This window comes from Mustela putorius, unplaced genomic scaffold, assembly GCF_011764305.1.
Source record: "Mustela putorius furo isolate JIRA1106 unplaced genomic scaffold, ASM1176430v1.1 tig00001566_pilon_pilon_pilon, whole genome shotgun sequence".
Taxonomy (NCBI): Eukaryota; Metazoa; Chordata; class Mammalia; order Carnivora; family Mustelidae; genus Mustela; species Mustela putorius.
Genome location: NW_025421798.1, coordinates 314,103 through 330,786, shown reverse-complemented (window position 1 = coordinate 330,786; position 16,684 = coordinate 314,103). Strand labels below are relative to the sequence as shown.

The 16,684-nt window shown below is 38.1% G+C and overlaps 1 protein-coding gene across 17 annotated transcripts in view; it reads right to left on the bottom strand.

Annotated features, from left to right (window-relative positions):
- The window catches only part of HUWE1 (HECT, UBA and WWE domain containing E3 ubiquitin protein ligase 1), a 173,342-nt gene that overhangs the window by 50,903 nt on the left and 105,755 nt on the right, over positions 1–16,684 (bottom strand). For 15 of the 17 annotated variants that reach the window (XM_045087833.1, XM_045087836.1, XM_045087835.1 and 12 more), the window contains 7 exons: positions 16,449–16,582; positions 15,590–15,684; positions 4,215–4,406; positions 2,630–2,846; positions 2,095–2,217; positions 921–1,158; positions 302–532 (listed from right to left, as the gene is read on the bottom strand). In XM_045087833.1, coding sequence (XP_044943768.1) covers positions 302–532; positions 921–1,158; positions 2,095–2,217; positions 2,630–2,846; positions 4,215–4,406; positions 15,590–15,684; positions 16,449–16,582 — 1,230 coding nt within the window. The remainder of the gene's footprint in view (positions 1–301; positions 533–920; positions 1,159–2,094; positions 2,218–2,629; positions 2,847–4,214; positions 4,407–15,589; positions 15,685–16,448; positions 16,583–16,684) is intronic. The other 2 variants (XM_045087826.1, XM_045087829.1) reach the window with 1 other exon arrangement.

Sequence of the window (16,684 nt, the reverse complement as noted above, 5' to 3'; positions counted from 1 at the left end):
TATACTATACTATAAAAGAGTTTTAATACTAAACAACATGCTTGGGAGGACACAAATCTTACACTGGTTAACAGCACTGAAACCATACCTATACCTTGGCTTTTCAGGAGAAAAAAGAAAAGCTAAGAGGGAACAAATTTAAAGCTATCTCCTGGCTAAGAGGACCAAGCACTTTGTGGCACGTAAATTAGAAAATCCACAACCCACTTAGTGGCATGTGAACTTAGAATATACTTGTGGGTTTGTGTGTTTTTTATTGGCAGCAAAGTCTTGGCCCTGGAGTGGGAACCCAGGACCCTACCTGTTGCAGTTGCTGCTGGTTGACTTGAGGTTCCCGGCGGGAGCCACCTTCCTCTTGCCCTGTGTCCTCTTCTCCTCGAGATCCCTCCTTCTCTTTGCTCAGTTTCTCACGAATCACAGGTTCTCCTCGGAGAATATGGCATAGGATGGCCAACATGGACTCAGCCATTCGCCCGCCATATACCTTTAGGGGTTTCCGGTTCCACAGGTTCTTGATGCAAGTAAAGGCTGCCTAGAAGTCATTTGAAAAGCTGTGTGAAGATCATTTTGTCTTAATTCAAAGTCACTGGAGGAATAAATCTAAGACCTATGGGACAGTCTTTCCCTGAAAGGTCAGTGTCAACAATAAAACCCTAGGTCAGTGCTGTGGAGGGCTAAAGCAGCACAGAGAAGGGGCATTTTAATCCAACCTGAAATATCAATCTCAAGTTTACAGTTCAAATATTTACACTATAGGAAATTCTCCAGTGGTCTATATCCCTTTCTGTAAGGCAGCCCTATCTGGGAGTAGGATCCAATGGTTCTCCAAGAATCAAGTTATTTCATTAAGGAGGACATAAAGGAGAGCTAACCAGTCAGCATGAGAAATCCCTCTTCGTTTCAGAATGCTTAATACTCACTTTCTGAGTTACCACAAGGAAGCGGAGGGCACTGAATTGTGGGAAGTTCTGGACACCTCCAGGCAATTTGGCAGGCAGCGAATGTGGAGATTCAAGCACCGTGGTGGGATTCACCATCTTCTCCACTAGCATTAGCCAGGCATCTAGGAATTCTCCTGTGCCATCAGGTAAATCTGAATGTTCTAATCCCTCAGCAACAGGAACTTTACCTCCCATTGATAGGGCCCAATTGAAAGTTCTAAAATTCAAATAACAGAGAATATGGAGACAAAATATTAGTACTTTAGATGAGGGGCATTCAGAAGGTTCCCAGTATCTATACTGCCACTACACATCTCTCTTCTTGCAGTTACAGCTGATAATCTGTCCAATATTTATTAGCTTTATCTTTTTTGAGGGGAGGATTTATTTGAGATTTATTGGGGTATTACTGACATATAACAGATATAAGTTTAAGGTATACAATGTGATGATTTGATACACATATAGTATGTAAAATGATTACCACTTTTAGCTTTACTTTTTAAAGCCAAAATGAATAAACAAACAAAAAAACCCAAAGTGGTTGTTACCAGAGGGGATAGGGGGATGGTTGAAATAGGTAAAGGGGATTAAGAGGTACAAATTTAGTTATAAAATAAACAAATCATAGAAATGAAAAGTATAGCATAGGGAATAGAGATAATAATATTGTAGTAACTTTATATGGTAAAAGATGTAACTATACTTATTGTGATGAGCACTGCATAATGTACAAATTGTCAAATCACAATGTTGTACACCTGCAACAAGTATAACACTGTATGTCAACTATACTTCATGAAACAAGTGAAACTTTGCTTAGAATCTTTAGACCAAGAGAAGCAGAAAAATTATTGGAGAAACAAAAGGAAAGAGTAAGTCTACTAGAAAAATATGTACATCTGGCACTAAAAACCAGATGAAGAAAAGCAGAGACTCTTACAAACATCTCTAGGAAAGGCTGAATCCCACCCTCCAAGGAAGACTGAGACAAATATGGCTAATTCCCCGAATGTAAAAGGTTACAACTAATGGCTATCTTTGTGTATCCTGTGGTTACAGGACAGGTGATTTAGAAAGTGGTGCGCTGCTAAGGCACAAAGAAAGACCAAACTCCGAGAAATGCTTCTCTGTGAAGGAACTTGATTCTTACTCAAAAAGAGCATTGTGGCCTCCAGAGCAGAGAAATTTCTGCAGCATGAGGTGGTAGGGATACTTCCTCTCATCAAACAGCATTGGGGATGTAAAACCAACTGAACAGATGAAGAATGTCAGCCTGAAAGGGGGAAAAAGCAAAATTTTAGCTTTCTCTGAGGCAGTCACAGAAGCGCTGGGAAATTCATGTAGCTGCCTAGAGTAAAATTTAACATTGTACTAAAGTGACTGAGAGACTGACTGGAATTCAGGTGGGTGGCTGGCTAGTCTGGTTATTAAAACTTTTAAGGCAAAAAAGGTGACAGTCCTCACCTACTAAAAAATACAAGGTTACTGAAATACACTTTGATCATAAATGCTTAAAAAATCTCTATATTCTAGACTAAAAAGCACCAATATAAGTACATTAAACTGCATGTGGGCTACACATCTAGAGTTAACAGGGAACCTTTCAAGTCCTCTAGTTCAGTGGCTCACTCTCCATTTAAGTACAAAAGGAACTAATTAGATTCTGTATCTCAAGTAGAACTCACCTGAAGCGAGGAGTAGGTGTATATGGTGGAGGCTGCCAAGATAAGCCCTTTGTGAGGAGCTTAGTGAGGGCTGAGGCTGTGGATCGAGCAGCAGGTGTCGGTGCTGTGGTGGTGCTGGCAGCATGATGGCTCCTTCTCTGGCGGACAGGAGACCCCACACAAAGTTTAACAAGGAGTCCAAATAGTTCAGCAAGCGCTCGGCCTAATCTGGAGGATGCTGGAAACCAAAAGTCAGAATAAGGCATGAGAGTATGCTCAGAATGGTTTCATTATAACTAACCAACAACACCTGGGAAACACCTGGACTTATTTCTACATTTAATAATCCAAAAAGGATGTTCCACAGAGAATAAATGCCTCTTTTAAAGGCAGGAGACAGAGAAGTATACTGGAACTTGATACATAACAAATGTGAAAGACGAATAAGTTAAACACACTGTTTATAGAGGTACAGAGTTAAAATCACCTTTGTAGAAAAAGCAACAGATCAATATGAATCAGTTAAGCAAATGATACATCTACTGGGTTACAGAATCACTTAAAATGCCCACAATACTTTAAAAACAGCAAAACTGTTAATAGAATTATCATATATATCGTCTGATCACAACATTAAATATATGATCCTCAAAGGAAAAAAGATTGCTAGGAAAAGCATAAAAATTTTATAAGTGGCTTTCTTAACATTAATTAATTTATAGAGAGACTATGTGCACGCACGAGTGGGAAGGGGCAGAAAGAGATAGAGAAGCCTGATGTGAGGAGCCTGATGTAGGGATTGATCTTACAATTCGAGCTGAAATCAAGAGTCAGACCCTCAACCGAGCCACCCAGGTGCCCCACCAAAGGCCATTTTCTGCTTGCTTTGGGGCAGAGCTCCAGATTCCCAGGAGTTAGGTCTTCACCTTCCTCTACATTAAGGTGTCAGAAAGTGACAAATATCAAGGAACATACAAAACACGTTCTCCAAACACTGATACTACATTAAAGGGCAAAAGAAGACAAGGACATATCAGTGAACATCCTTAATGCAGTCTTATATCACGTTAATGTCTCCACAGAGCTGCCAAAATGACATTAGTAAAACATGAATCAGCCATGTCATTTGCCAGCTATATTTAATGAATAGAGAAAGGAAAAGAACACTGGGTATAGTAGCCTAACAGGTAACAGGAAAGCAGAAGAGTTTAATACCACAGAAACCAAGAAGAGTGTTTTGAGGTGATGGGCCGACTATCATGCTGCAGACAAGTTAGAAGGGGACTGAAGAGTATCCAATGGACGTAGCAACAGGTCACTGGTGAGTCATTTCAGTGGAACGGTAAGAGCAGGAATCATTTGCAGTAGTTGAGGAATGAGTAGCAAGGAAGGAATTTTAAAACATGACTTTCAGGAAGTCAGTCTCTTATCCCTGTATCCCTAGCAGTTAGTACAGAGCCTATCATATAGATACCACCTGAAAATGAGCCACCAAGGTTTCCAAGTTCCTTAAAGGAAACAACAGAGCCATACCAACTGAATTTGTCTAAAACTGGTTAAGGCTCTGAAAGCCAGAAAAGGCAGTAGAATGAGGAAAATCACTCACCTGACAATAAAGGCTTGATTTGCTTGATTCTGGCAGCCATAGCAGGTGTGATTTTAGATTTGCCTTTAGAGTCTGAAGCAGTAGGTTCATCTGTCTCCATGGGAGCCAGTGTGTCACCATCAAGCCCAATGCCTTCTAATAAGCCCTGGGTAGAAGCATCCATACTTGCAGCTGTTCCATCCTGCTCACCATCTGTAGACATAAGAGACGAGCAATAAGACCATGTTGTGTCATCACTTACCTTGTTCCCTGTCCTGAACAGTCACAAGAAAGAGCTACATATGGTGCTTGTCACTCTTTAAATGTCCATAACTTCCTAAATCTGAAAAGGAAAAATCAAACCAAAATATAACTACTGATACCTTCCTCTCCTTTGAGACCTTCTAGGTAGCCAATACTAACATCTTCCAGCAAGAGCATATGAACTGTTTTAACCCAGGGCTACCTTGCAAAACTATAGGCACTATATGACATAGGGAGCACCATTCACATAGCCTACGGTGTGTACCCTGACCCCCCCAACCCAATGCTGTCAAGGTGAATACCCTGTTAATATTTTATGGCTTGTCAATAATAAACTCAAATTAAACATCACAGATGGCCACTGGAGAAATATATTTTATGACATTTAAGATTTTTGTATATGAACGTGAGATACATCTATTTTTTTGGTGGACATATGCATGCTTTTATATCTAATAATCATGTTAGACAAACCTTTAATAAAACACACCACACCAAGTTGTCTTTGTAGTATTCTAAAAAAAAAAACTATGTGGAAATGGAGTCATCTTTGTTAAATTAAATGTGTAAAAGAAATTGCTAGAAAAAATATATCCAGATTGTTAGGTGAAGCAATTCTTTGACACCAAATCTAATTTTTGTTAATATTTCTTAGTAAATTACTTCTTTCCTTGATTCAAATTTATTGCATTTTGACTAAATCTGAGGTTCTAATTTTTGGTTTGGTCCATTTTCTCCAAATTTACATGGGCCAAAGGTTTGTGTTTATTTTACTGATTCTCTCTCCTCTCCCATAATAACCAGATGTTATATAAATCCTTTGTCTGGTCCTTAAGCATTTCCCCTATGTTTAATAACCCAAGTACAATTTTTAAGCATATCCTAACAGTTTTTATACATAGAATTGTCTTGTTTCCTTAATAGTTTATTAAATTTATTTCTTCCCTGATACAGAATATAAGGGAAAAACTTCCTAGAAAAGTTTTTATTAATTTTAAGTTTGTTGCATTAGAGTCTGAAAATTGTGTATAGTTTCTGCTTACTGCAATTTACTACTTTACTGTGATATAACATAAAAGCCATTTTCTAAAATACCACTGTACAGGGGTGCCTTGCTGGCTCAGCTGGAAGAGCATGTGACTGTTGAGTTTGAGCTCATGCTGGGGGTAGAAATTACTTAATATACGTGCTGCTGAAGCGAGCACTGGGGGTAGAAATTACTTAAATAAAAAAATACCCACTGTACGAAGAGGAGCTTGGGAAGATGGCAGAGTAGGAGGACCCTGAGCTTACCCTGTCCTACATTTACAACTAGATAGCATTCACATCCAAGTCATTAAACTGAAGAGCTATCTGAAGCCTGGCAGAACAAACTCCACAACTAAATATAGGGAAGCAGCTGCATCTGAAAGTTTAGGAAGGTCAGTAAGACAAAGGGAGTCTGCCCACTGAAGGGAGGGAGCTGGATGCACAGCAAGGACAGAGAAAAAGGCACTCACACCAGGAAGCTCGCATGGAGAGAGTAATTCCCATTACGTCTAGCTTTAAAAACCAGAGTGGCTGAATTCTGGGAGTTTATAAAGCCACTTGGACTTGGGAGTCTGGAGCTTTAAAAGTTGGAGGACTCAGTAATGGGCCAACTATCACTGGGTCACCACCCTTAAAGAGACAGCAGTCTGTATCAAGTAGTAACATGAAGGGCACCCGGGAGACAGATCTGTTCATACTGATTTAGGAGCATGTTGGAGGATTTCTCTGAAAAGAAGAGAGCTGGTCGGAGCCATTCCCCACCCCCACCCCCGGCTCTAACACAGAGCAACTTGCAGGAAGTGAGGCTGTACAGACAACTGCTACCTAACTAGATAGCAGTGTGCCACAGCCAAGAGGTGTCCTGAGCACTCACCTACTCAGGGCAAATTCTGTTAAATTTGTACATACCCCACCTTGGCATCTCCCTAGCCACTTCGTGCTTTGAGGAACCTGGCATAGGACTAGTGGTCTAGTACACAATTTCCCAACACTGCCTTCCAGCTTTCAAGTTCACTAGTGGACACACCCTTCAAGAGCCAGCCTGCCTAGGTCCCACTAACACCACAGAGACCAAGAACAGCCCACAAAAGGCTGAGAGTGTCAGTGCAAATGGCTGCATGAACAGGAAAGTAACTTAGACAAAACCCCAAGACATAAGCACCACATACATGATGATCTCCTGAAGTACTATGTTCTGGTGAACAGAGCACACTGCAGTCCAGGGCATTCTAGGACTGCTTCTTCATAAAGTCACTACTTTCAAGAGCAGAAGACAGAGCTGACTTTCTTAACACAGAGAAATGGACACAGAGAGGCAGACAAAATAGAGACAGAGAGAAATTTATCCCAAATGAAAGATTAGCATAAAGCCACAACCAAAAAATCCAAGTGAAATGGCTATAAGTAACATGCCCGATAGAGAATTTAAGGCAATGATCATAAGGATACTCACTGGACTTGAGAAAAGAGTGGAAGGCATGAGTAAGACCCCTGACACAGAGGTAAGAAACAACATAGGAGACAGAAAGCATTCAATAAATGCAATAAGAAACATGCTTGATGAAACAAACAACAGTATGGAAGAAGCAGAGGAATGAACTAGTGACCTAGAAGACAAGAGCAATGGAAAGTAATCAAGCTGAAAAAAAAAAAAAACAGAAAAGACTTAGGCAATATGAAAATAGATTTAGAGAACTCAGCAAGGCCACCAAACATAACATCTATACTACAGGAGGCCCAGAAAAAGAGAGAGAGAAAGAGAGAAGGGGGCAGAAAAATTTATTTGAAGAAGTAACAGCTAGAAACTTCCCTAATGTGGGGAAAGAAACAGTCATTAAGATCCAGGAGGCACAGAGAACCCCCAACAAAATCAATAAAAGCATATCAACATCAAGACATACTGTAATTAAAATTACAGAATATGATAAGAGAAAAAATTTTAGAAGCAGCAAGATGAAAGTCATTAACTTACAAGGGAAAACCCAGAAGGCAAGCAGAAACTTGGCAAGCCAGAATGAAGTGGCATGATATAGTCAAAGTGCTGAATGGGAAAAATCTATAGCAGGAATACTCTATCCAGACAGGCTATCACTCAGTTTGAAGAAGAGATGAATAGTTTCCTAAACAAAAACTAAAGGAGTTCATGATCCCTAAACCAGCCCCCTAAAATATTAAAGAGGACTCTATGAGTGGAAAGACCAAAAGTGACAGTATCAAGGAACTCGCCAAAAAAGGGATATAAAATATAGTAACATATAGAAAATGTGGAAAGAAGAGAAGAATGCGTTCAAACTTCAAACAACCATCAACTTAATATAAACTGCTATATATAAAAGATGTTATATGCAAATAGAATGGTAACCATATTATCAAAAGCCACTTGTAAATATGCAAAGAATAAAGAGAAAGAAATCCAAATATATTACTAAAGAAAATCAGCAAACCACGAAAGAAAAGAAAGAGACAAGAAAGGATCAGAGAAAATCTCCAGAATCAACCACAAAACCAGTAATAAAATGGCAATACCTACCTCCTTCTTACCTACGTATGTGTAATTACACATTAACTGTAAATGGACTATACGTATGTGTAATTACACATTAACTGTAAATGGACTAAACATTCCAATCAAAAGATAGGTGACAGAATGGATAAAGTAGGAAGACCCATCTATATGCTGCCTATAAGAGACTCATTTTAGACCTAAAGACAACTGCAAATGGAACACAAGGGGATGGAGAAATATTTATCATGCAAATGGCTATCAAAGGAAAGCTGGAGTAGCAATACTTATATTGGACAAAATAGACTTTAAAGCAAAGACTGTAACATGAGACAAACACAGATGCTACATAATAATAAAGGGGACAATTCAACAAGAAACTCTTAACAACTGTAAATACTTATGATATACCCACGTAAGAGCACCCAAATACACAGATAATTCCAAAAATAAAGGAACTGATCAATGGTAATATAATAATAGTAGGGGACTTTAAAACCCCACTCACATCAACGGTTCATCTAAACAGAAAATCAACAAGAAAACAATGGCTTTCAATGAAACACTGAATCAGATGGATTTAATGGATAGATTCTGAACATTCCATCCTAAAACGAAAGAGAATACACATTCTTTTCAATTACACATGGAACAGTTTATAGAATAGATCACATATTAGTCCAGAAAACTAGCCTGAATAAATTCAAGAAGGCTGAAGTCATACCATGTATATCTTTTCAGACCACAGTGCTATTGACACTAGACGTCAACCACAGGATAAAATCTGGAAAGATCACAAATACATGGAGGTTAAAGAACATGCTACTCAACAACGAATAAGTCAACCAGGAAATCAAAGAAGAAATAAAAAAGTACATGGGAACGAATTACAACACAATGGTCCAAAATCTTTGGGATTCAGCAAAAGCAGTTCTAAGAGAGAAGTATATAGCAATACAAGCCTACCTCAAAAGCAAGAGAAGTCTCAAACAACCTAACCTCACACCAAAAAGAGCTAGAAAAAGAACAAACAAGACCTAAAACCAGCAGAAGGAAGGAACTAATAAAGATCAGAATAGAAATTAATACTACAGAACTAAAACAACAGTTCAATGATACCATGAGTTAGATCTTTAATCCTATCAGACTTGTTAAAAAAAAGACTCAAATAAATAAAATCACAAATGAGAGAAGAGAAATAAACCCAAGAAATACAAAAAATCACGAGAAGATGAACAATGCTATGCCAACAAACTGGACAACCCAGAAGAAGTGGATGAATTCCTAGAAACATATGAACTACCAAAACTGAAACAGAAGGAAACAGAAGATTTCTGATAACCAGCAAAGAAACTGAGTAAGTAATCAAAAAACTCCCAACAAACAGGAGTCCAGGACTGGACGGTGCACAGTTGAATTCTACCAAACTTTTAAAGAAGAGTTAATACTTATTCTCCTTAAACTATTCTAAGATACAGAAAAAAGGGAAAACTTCCCAATTTATTCTATGAGGACAGCATTACCCTGATTCCAAACCAGACAAAAACTCTACTAAAAAAGAGAACTACATGCCAAAATCCTTGATGAATAGAGATGCAAAAATTCTCAATAAAATACTAGCAATCCAATTCAACAATACATTAAAAAAAATCATTTGCCAGGATCAAATGGGATTTACTCCTGGGCTGCACGTGTGGTTCAACATTCACAAATTCAGTCAGTGTGATACATGAGATCAATAAGAGAAGGTAAGAGCATATGATCATTTTAATAGATGAAGAAAAAGCACTTGACAAGTACAATATCCATTCATGATAACCCTCAAGGGGTACCTGTGTGACTCAGCTGTCCGACTCTTGATTTCATCTCAGGTAATTAATTCCGGTCCTGAAAACAAACCCTGAATTGGGCTCCATGCTGGGGGAAGGAAGGTATGCTTGAAGTTCTCTTCCTTTGCCCCACCCTGCAGCTCAGGCGCTCTCAAAATAAATAAATCATTAAAAAAAAAAAAACCCTCAGGGCACCTGGGTGGCTCAGTGGGTTAAGCCGCTGCCTTCGGCTCAGGTCATGATCTCAGGGTCCTGGGATCGAGCCCCGCATCGGGCTCTCTGCTCAGCAGGGAGCCTGCTTCCTCCTCTCTCTCTGCCTGCCTCTCTGCCTACTTGTCATCTCTCTCTGTCAAATAAATAAATAAAAAATCTTAAAAAAAACACAAAAAACCCTCAACAAAGTAGGCTTAGACGGAACATACCTAAAGATAATAAAGGCCATATACGAGAAACACAGCTAACATCATCCTTAATGGGGAAAAACTAAGGACTTTTCCTCCCCCTAAGGTAAGGAAGACGAGGAGGTCTACTCTCACAACTTTTATTCATCATAATATTCTAGGTCCTAGCCACAGCAATCAGACAACAAAAAGAAATAAAAGGGCATCCAAATCAGTAAGGAAGAAGTAAAACTTTTACTATTTGCAGATACATAATACTATATATAGAAAACCCTATAGATTCCACTAAAAAATGCTGGAACTGATGTATGTATCAGTAAAGTCACAGGATACAAAATTAATGTACAGAAATCTGTTGCATTTCTATATACCAATAATGAAGCAGGAGAAAGAGAAATTAAGAAGACAATCCCATTTACAACTACACCAGAAATAACGTATCTAGGAATAAACCTAACCGAAGAGGTGAGGGACCTGTACTCTCAAACCTATAAAAACACTGATGAAAAGAAATTCAAGATGACACAAAGAAATGTAAAGACAGTCCATGCTCACAGACTGAAGAACAAATAGCATTGAAATGTCTATACTACCTAAAGCAGTCTACACATTTAATGCAATTCCTATCAAAACACCAACAGCATTTTTTACAGAACCAGAACAAACAATTGTTAACATTTGTATGGAAACACAAAAAACTCTGAAGAGCCAAAGCAATCTTGAAAAAGAGAAAGAAAGCTGGAGGCATCACAATTCCAGATTTCAAGTTATGTTATAAAACTGCGGTAATCAAAAAAGTATGGCAGTGGCACAAAAATCAGACACACAGATCAGTGGAACAGAGAAAGTCTTGAATTAAACACATAACTATATGGTCAATTAATCTCCGACAAAGCAGTAAAGAATATCCCATGGGAAAAAGACCATCTCTTCAACAAATGCTAATGGGAAAACTGGACAACAATATGCAGAAGAATGAAACTGGACCATTTTCTTACACCATACACAAAAATAAATTCAAAATGGATTAAAGACCTAAATGTGAGACCTGAATATATAAAAATCCTAGAACAGAACACAGTAACCTCTATGACATCAGCCATAGCAATTTTTTTCCAGACAGATCTCTGAAGACAAGGGAAACAAAATAAAAATTAAACTATTGGGACTGTATCAAAATAAAAAGCTTCTGCACAGTGAAGGAAATAATCAACAAAACTGAAAGGCAATCTACAGAACAGGTGAAGGTATTTGAAAATGACATGTCTGATAAAGGGTTAATATCCAAAATAATACAACTCAATACCCCCAAAACACATAATCCAACTATAAAATGGGAAGAAGACACTTCTCCAAAGAAGATATACAGATGGCCAAAAGATACAAGCAAAGGTGTTTATCTTTATTGACCAACAAAGAAATGCAAATCAAAACAAATATACAAATAATAAACAAAAGGTGTTGTTGAGGATGTGCAGAAAAAGGAACACTCAAGCATTGCTGGTGGGAATACAAACTGGTGCAGCCAACTGTGGGGACCAGTATGGAGGTTCCTCAGAAAGTTAAAAAAAAGATAAGATCCAGCAATTGCACTAGTAGGTATTTATCCAAAGAATACAAAAACACTAATTCAAAAGGATACATGTCCCCTATGTTTATAGCATCATTATTTACAACAGCCAAGATATGGACTGATAAATGGATAAAGAAGTGGTAGCATGTACATAAAATGGAATATCATTCAACCATAATAAAGAATGAAATGTCATTTTCAAGGACATGGATAGACCTAGAGAGTATAATGCTGTGCAAAGTAAGTCAGAGAAAGACAAACATAATGTGATTTTGCTCCTATGTGGAATTTAAGAAACAGAACAAACAAGCAAAGGGGGAAAATGAGAGAGTGACAAACCAAGAAACAAATTCTTAATTATACAGAACAAATGGTGTATTATTTTTACCAGATGGAAGGGGGTCAGGGATATGTTATATATATAAGTAATTGGGATTAAGGATTGTACTTGTCCTTATGAATACTGGATAATGTATGGAACTGCTGAATCACTTTATTGTTCAACTGAAACTAATGTAACGCTGTATGTTAACTAACTGGAATTTTTAAAAAACCTTAAAAAATACAAAAACAAAAGAAAAGAAGGAAAATTCAGAAAAATATATTAAATATGTAACAGAAAAAGTAGCACTGTCCCAACAGAAATATGTGAGCCACATATATAATTTTAAACTTTCTGGTAGCCAAATTAAAAAGTGAAAACAGGTAATTTTTAACACACTGCTTAACACAATATAGTTGAATTTTTATTACAAGACATAATCATATATAAAAGTCACGGAGTTTTGACATTTTTATACTCATGATTTTTAAAAAAACAAGAATCTATGAAATAGAGTACATCTCAATTCAGATGTTAAATATTCATAAAAACTGACCTACATTTATTTCATACAATTTAGTTGGAAAAAAAAATACATTCACAGACCAAAGTTGTTCTAAACATTCTTAAAAGCTTCTAACAACTGTACAGAATAGCAGTAGTTATATTTATATAAAAATTAAGAATTTAGTTTCTTCCATCCAGTCTATCACCCTCCTCTTAACTATATCTTTAACAACCCTATTTCCAAATAAAGTCACATGTTGAGGCACTGGGGGAGGGAGGTTAGTGCTTCAACACAGTATTGTTTTGTGTAGGGAGTCAGACATACAAATCAACCCATTATATCCTTCCCTTACAAGAGGAAATAAAGAAAAAAAAAAAGCACCTGGGAAGATAGAAAAGGAAAGGAGAAGGGGGGAGGGAGAGCAAAAGAAGAAGAAAAAAAAATCCAATTTTTTTAGTTATACTGGCCATATTACAAGTGTTCAACAGTCCACATGTGGCTAGTGGCTAGCTACCATATTGAACAGTGTGGTTCTAAAGTGCTCCACAGAAATTGAAGAAGACACAAAAAGATGGAAGACCATTCCATGCTCTTGGATCGGAAGAATAAACGTTGTTAAAATGTCTAGACTGCCTAGAGCAATATATACTTTTAATGCCATTCCGATCAAAATTCCACCGGTATTCTTCAAAGAGCTGGAGCAAATAATCCAAAACTTTGTATGGAATCAGAAGAGACCCCGAATCGCTAAGGAAATGTTGAAAAACAAAAATAAAGCTGGGATCACCAAGACAGCATGGTACTGGCATAAAAACAGACACCTAGACCAGTGGAACAGTAGAGAGCCCAGATATGGACCCTTAACCCTATGGTCAATTAATCTTCGACAAAGCAGGAAAAAATATACAGTGGAAAAAAGACAGTCTCTTCAATAAATGGTGCTGGGAAAACTGGACAGCTACAAGTAGAAGAATAAAACTCGACCATTCTCTTACACTGTACACAACGATAAACTCAAAATGGATAAAAGACCTCAACGTGAAACAGGAATCCATGAGACCCCTAGAGGAGAACATAGGCAGTAATCTCTTCGATATCAGCTACAGCAACTTCTTTCAAGATATGTCTCCAAAGGCAAAGGAAACAAAAGAGAAAATAAACTTTTGGGACTTCATCAAAATCAAAAGCTTCTGCACAGCAAAGGAAACAGTCAACAAAACAAAGAGGCAACCCATGGAATGGGAGAAGATATTTGCAAATGACAGTACAGACAAAAGGTTGATATCCAGGATCTATAATGAACTCCTCAAACTCAACATACACGACAGGCAAACATATCAAAAAATGGGCAGAAGGTATGAACAGACACTTCTCCAATCAAGACATACAAATGGCTATCAGACACATGAAAAAATGTTCATCATCACTAGCCCTCAGGGAGATTCAAATTAAAACCACATTGAGATATCACCTTACACCAGTTAGAATGGCCAAAATTAACAAAACAGGAAACAACATGTGTTGGAGAGGATGTGGACAAAGGGGAACCCTCTTCCACTGTTGGTGGGAATGCAAGTTGGTGCAGCCTCTTTGGAGAACAGTGTGGAGATTCCTCAAGAAATTAAAAATAGAACTTCCCTATGACCCTGCCATTGCACTCCTGGGTATTTACCCCAAAGATACAGATGTTGTGAAAAGAAGGGCCATCTGTACTCCAATGTTTACAGCAGCAATGGCCACGGTCGCCAAACTATGGAAAGAACCAAGATGCCCTTCAACGGACAAATGGATATACACTATGGAGTATTATGCCTCCATCAGAAAGGACGAATACCCAACTTTTGTAGCAACATGGATGGGACTGGAAGAGATTATGCTGAGTGAAATAAGTCAAGCAGAGAGAGTCAATTATCATATGGTCTCACTTATTTGTGGAGCATAACAAATAGCATGGAGGACAAGGGGTATGAGAGGAGAATGGAGTTGGGAGAAATTGGAAGGGGAGGTAAACCATGAGAGTCTATGGACTCTGAAAAACAATCTGAGGGGTTTGAAGTGGCGGGGGGTTAGGAGGTTGGGGTACCGGGTGGTGGGTATTATGGAGGGCACGGATTGCATGGAGCACCAGGTGTGGTGAAAAAATAATGAATACTGTTTTTCTGAAAATAAATAAATTAATTTATTAAAAAAAAATAAAAAAAAGTAAAGTGCTCCACAGCCACTTAAAACAATCATTTGCCATTAAAAAAAAAAAAAAGATTTTATTTATTTGTCAGAGAGAGAGCGAGCGAGAGCGAGCACAGGCAGACAGAGTGGAAGGCAGAGTCAGAGGGAGAAGCAGGCTCCCTGCGGAGCAAGGATCCCAGGATGCTGGGATCATGACCTGAGCCGAAGGCAGCTGCTTAACCAACTGAGCCACCCAGGCATCCCCTCATTTGCCATTTTTAAGAGTGAAATTAAACTTCTGAAAAATAAGCATACAAAAATTAGGGGCTCGCCATAACTTTCAGTACAGTAATTTCTAGGATTTAATTTTTTATTTGCATAAACTAATATAAAATATACTCCTATTTCAAAATAGTACATTAGAAAACAATAGGGAATGGTTAATTCACAGACCCTTTACATGGCACTTAATGTTAAGTAAAAAGAGATCTATAAAATATTATCTCTAAGATAATCACAACTATGCTAAGATGTATCCCTAGGGGAAAAGATTAGATAAACTGTTTATTTGTGGTACAAATGTTAAGTGATTCTTTTTATTGCAACTTGTAATTTTTACCATTGTATATACACATTTTACAGAGAAACTGACTGAAAATAATTTAATTTTAAAATAAAAATGAAAGGAAAAAATTGAGGGCTAAAGACAATACAGCTAACTCAGTTTCACAATAGACTTATAAAGACACAGAAACAAAACTAAGAGAATTAATGACTAAGATTTTAGTTTCTTGGAGTTACCTGATCTTTTTCCGCCCTGGGTCGTACCTGCCTTCTCATCCTTTGGAACCAGTTTCTGCATGTCTGCCTGGCCAAATTCACACCCAGATGGTAAGCTGCAATAAGACAAACCATGAGTAAAAAGAAGCCTGATAGCTCATTTCTTACGTTCTGCTTGGTCCCTCACCTGCTTGGCTGACAGGTAAGTGAACCTAACAAAACATGTACAATGATCAAATTCCTGAGGTAGTTCTCAACAAGATTTCCAACCCAACTTTAGATTTGGCTAAGAAATTTTAAATACCTATCATGCTGACACAGAATAATCAGGACATAAGATCAAAGATGCAGAAAATAACCCATTTGTAAGCATGTCCCTAGGCTAGTAAATGGGAAGGACAATAGTGTGGAGTGAATGTTTGTGTCCCCTCAATATTCGTTTGTTGAAATCCTAATGACCAATGTGGTAATATTAGTAGGTAAGGCCTTTGGGAAGTGCTTACGTCTTGAGGGCAGAACCTCAAGAATGGGACTACCACCTCATAAAAGATGCTCCAGAAACATTCCTAGTCCCTTCCACTATGTGAGGATACAATGCAAAGTCTGCAACCCAGAAAAGGACCCTCACCCAACCACACTAGCAACATAGTCTCAGACCTCCAGCTTCCAGAACTATGAGCAATAAATTTCTGTTTATAAGGATCTAGTCTGTGGTATTTTGTGATTGCAGACTGAATGGATTAAGATAGACAAAGAACCCTCTGAACTCTTTACTAACAGCTTTCTGCTCTTGACCAAAGCAATCCTCTAGGATCACTGAACTTAAGTTTCTCTATTAAGAAAGACAACAGAGATAATAAAGAGATGCCCCCTCCCTTACCTGTTTGGCGTACACAGGGAGAGAAGGACAGTGCTTTCCCACACCAGGGAACAGTATAATTGGCTCAGCTTGCTCAGAACACTCAGACCCAACTGAGAGCCCCACTGGTTTACGGAGATGGAACGAATTTCACTCTGCAAACAAAGGAAACAGAAGCTATCTTTGGGATGCCCTCTGTAACATTTACAGTCTGTATCTAACATCCCTTCTCAATTTCTTCTCATTGCTTTTTGTAA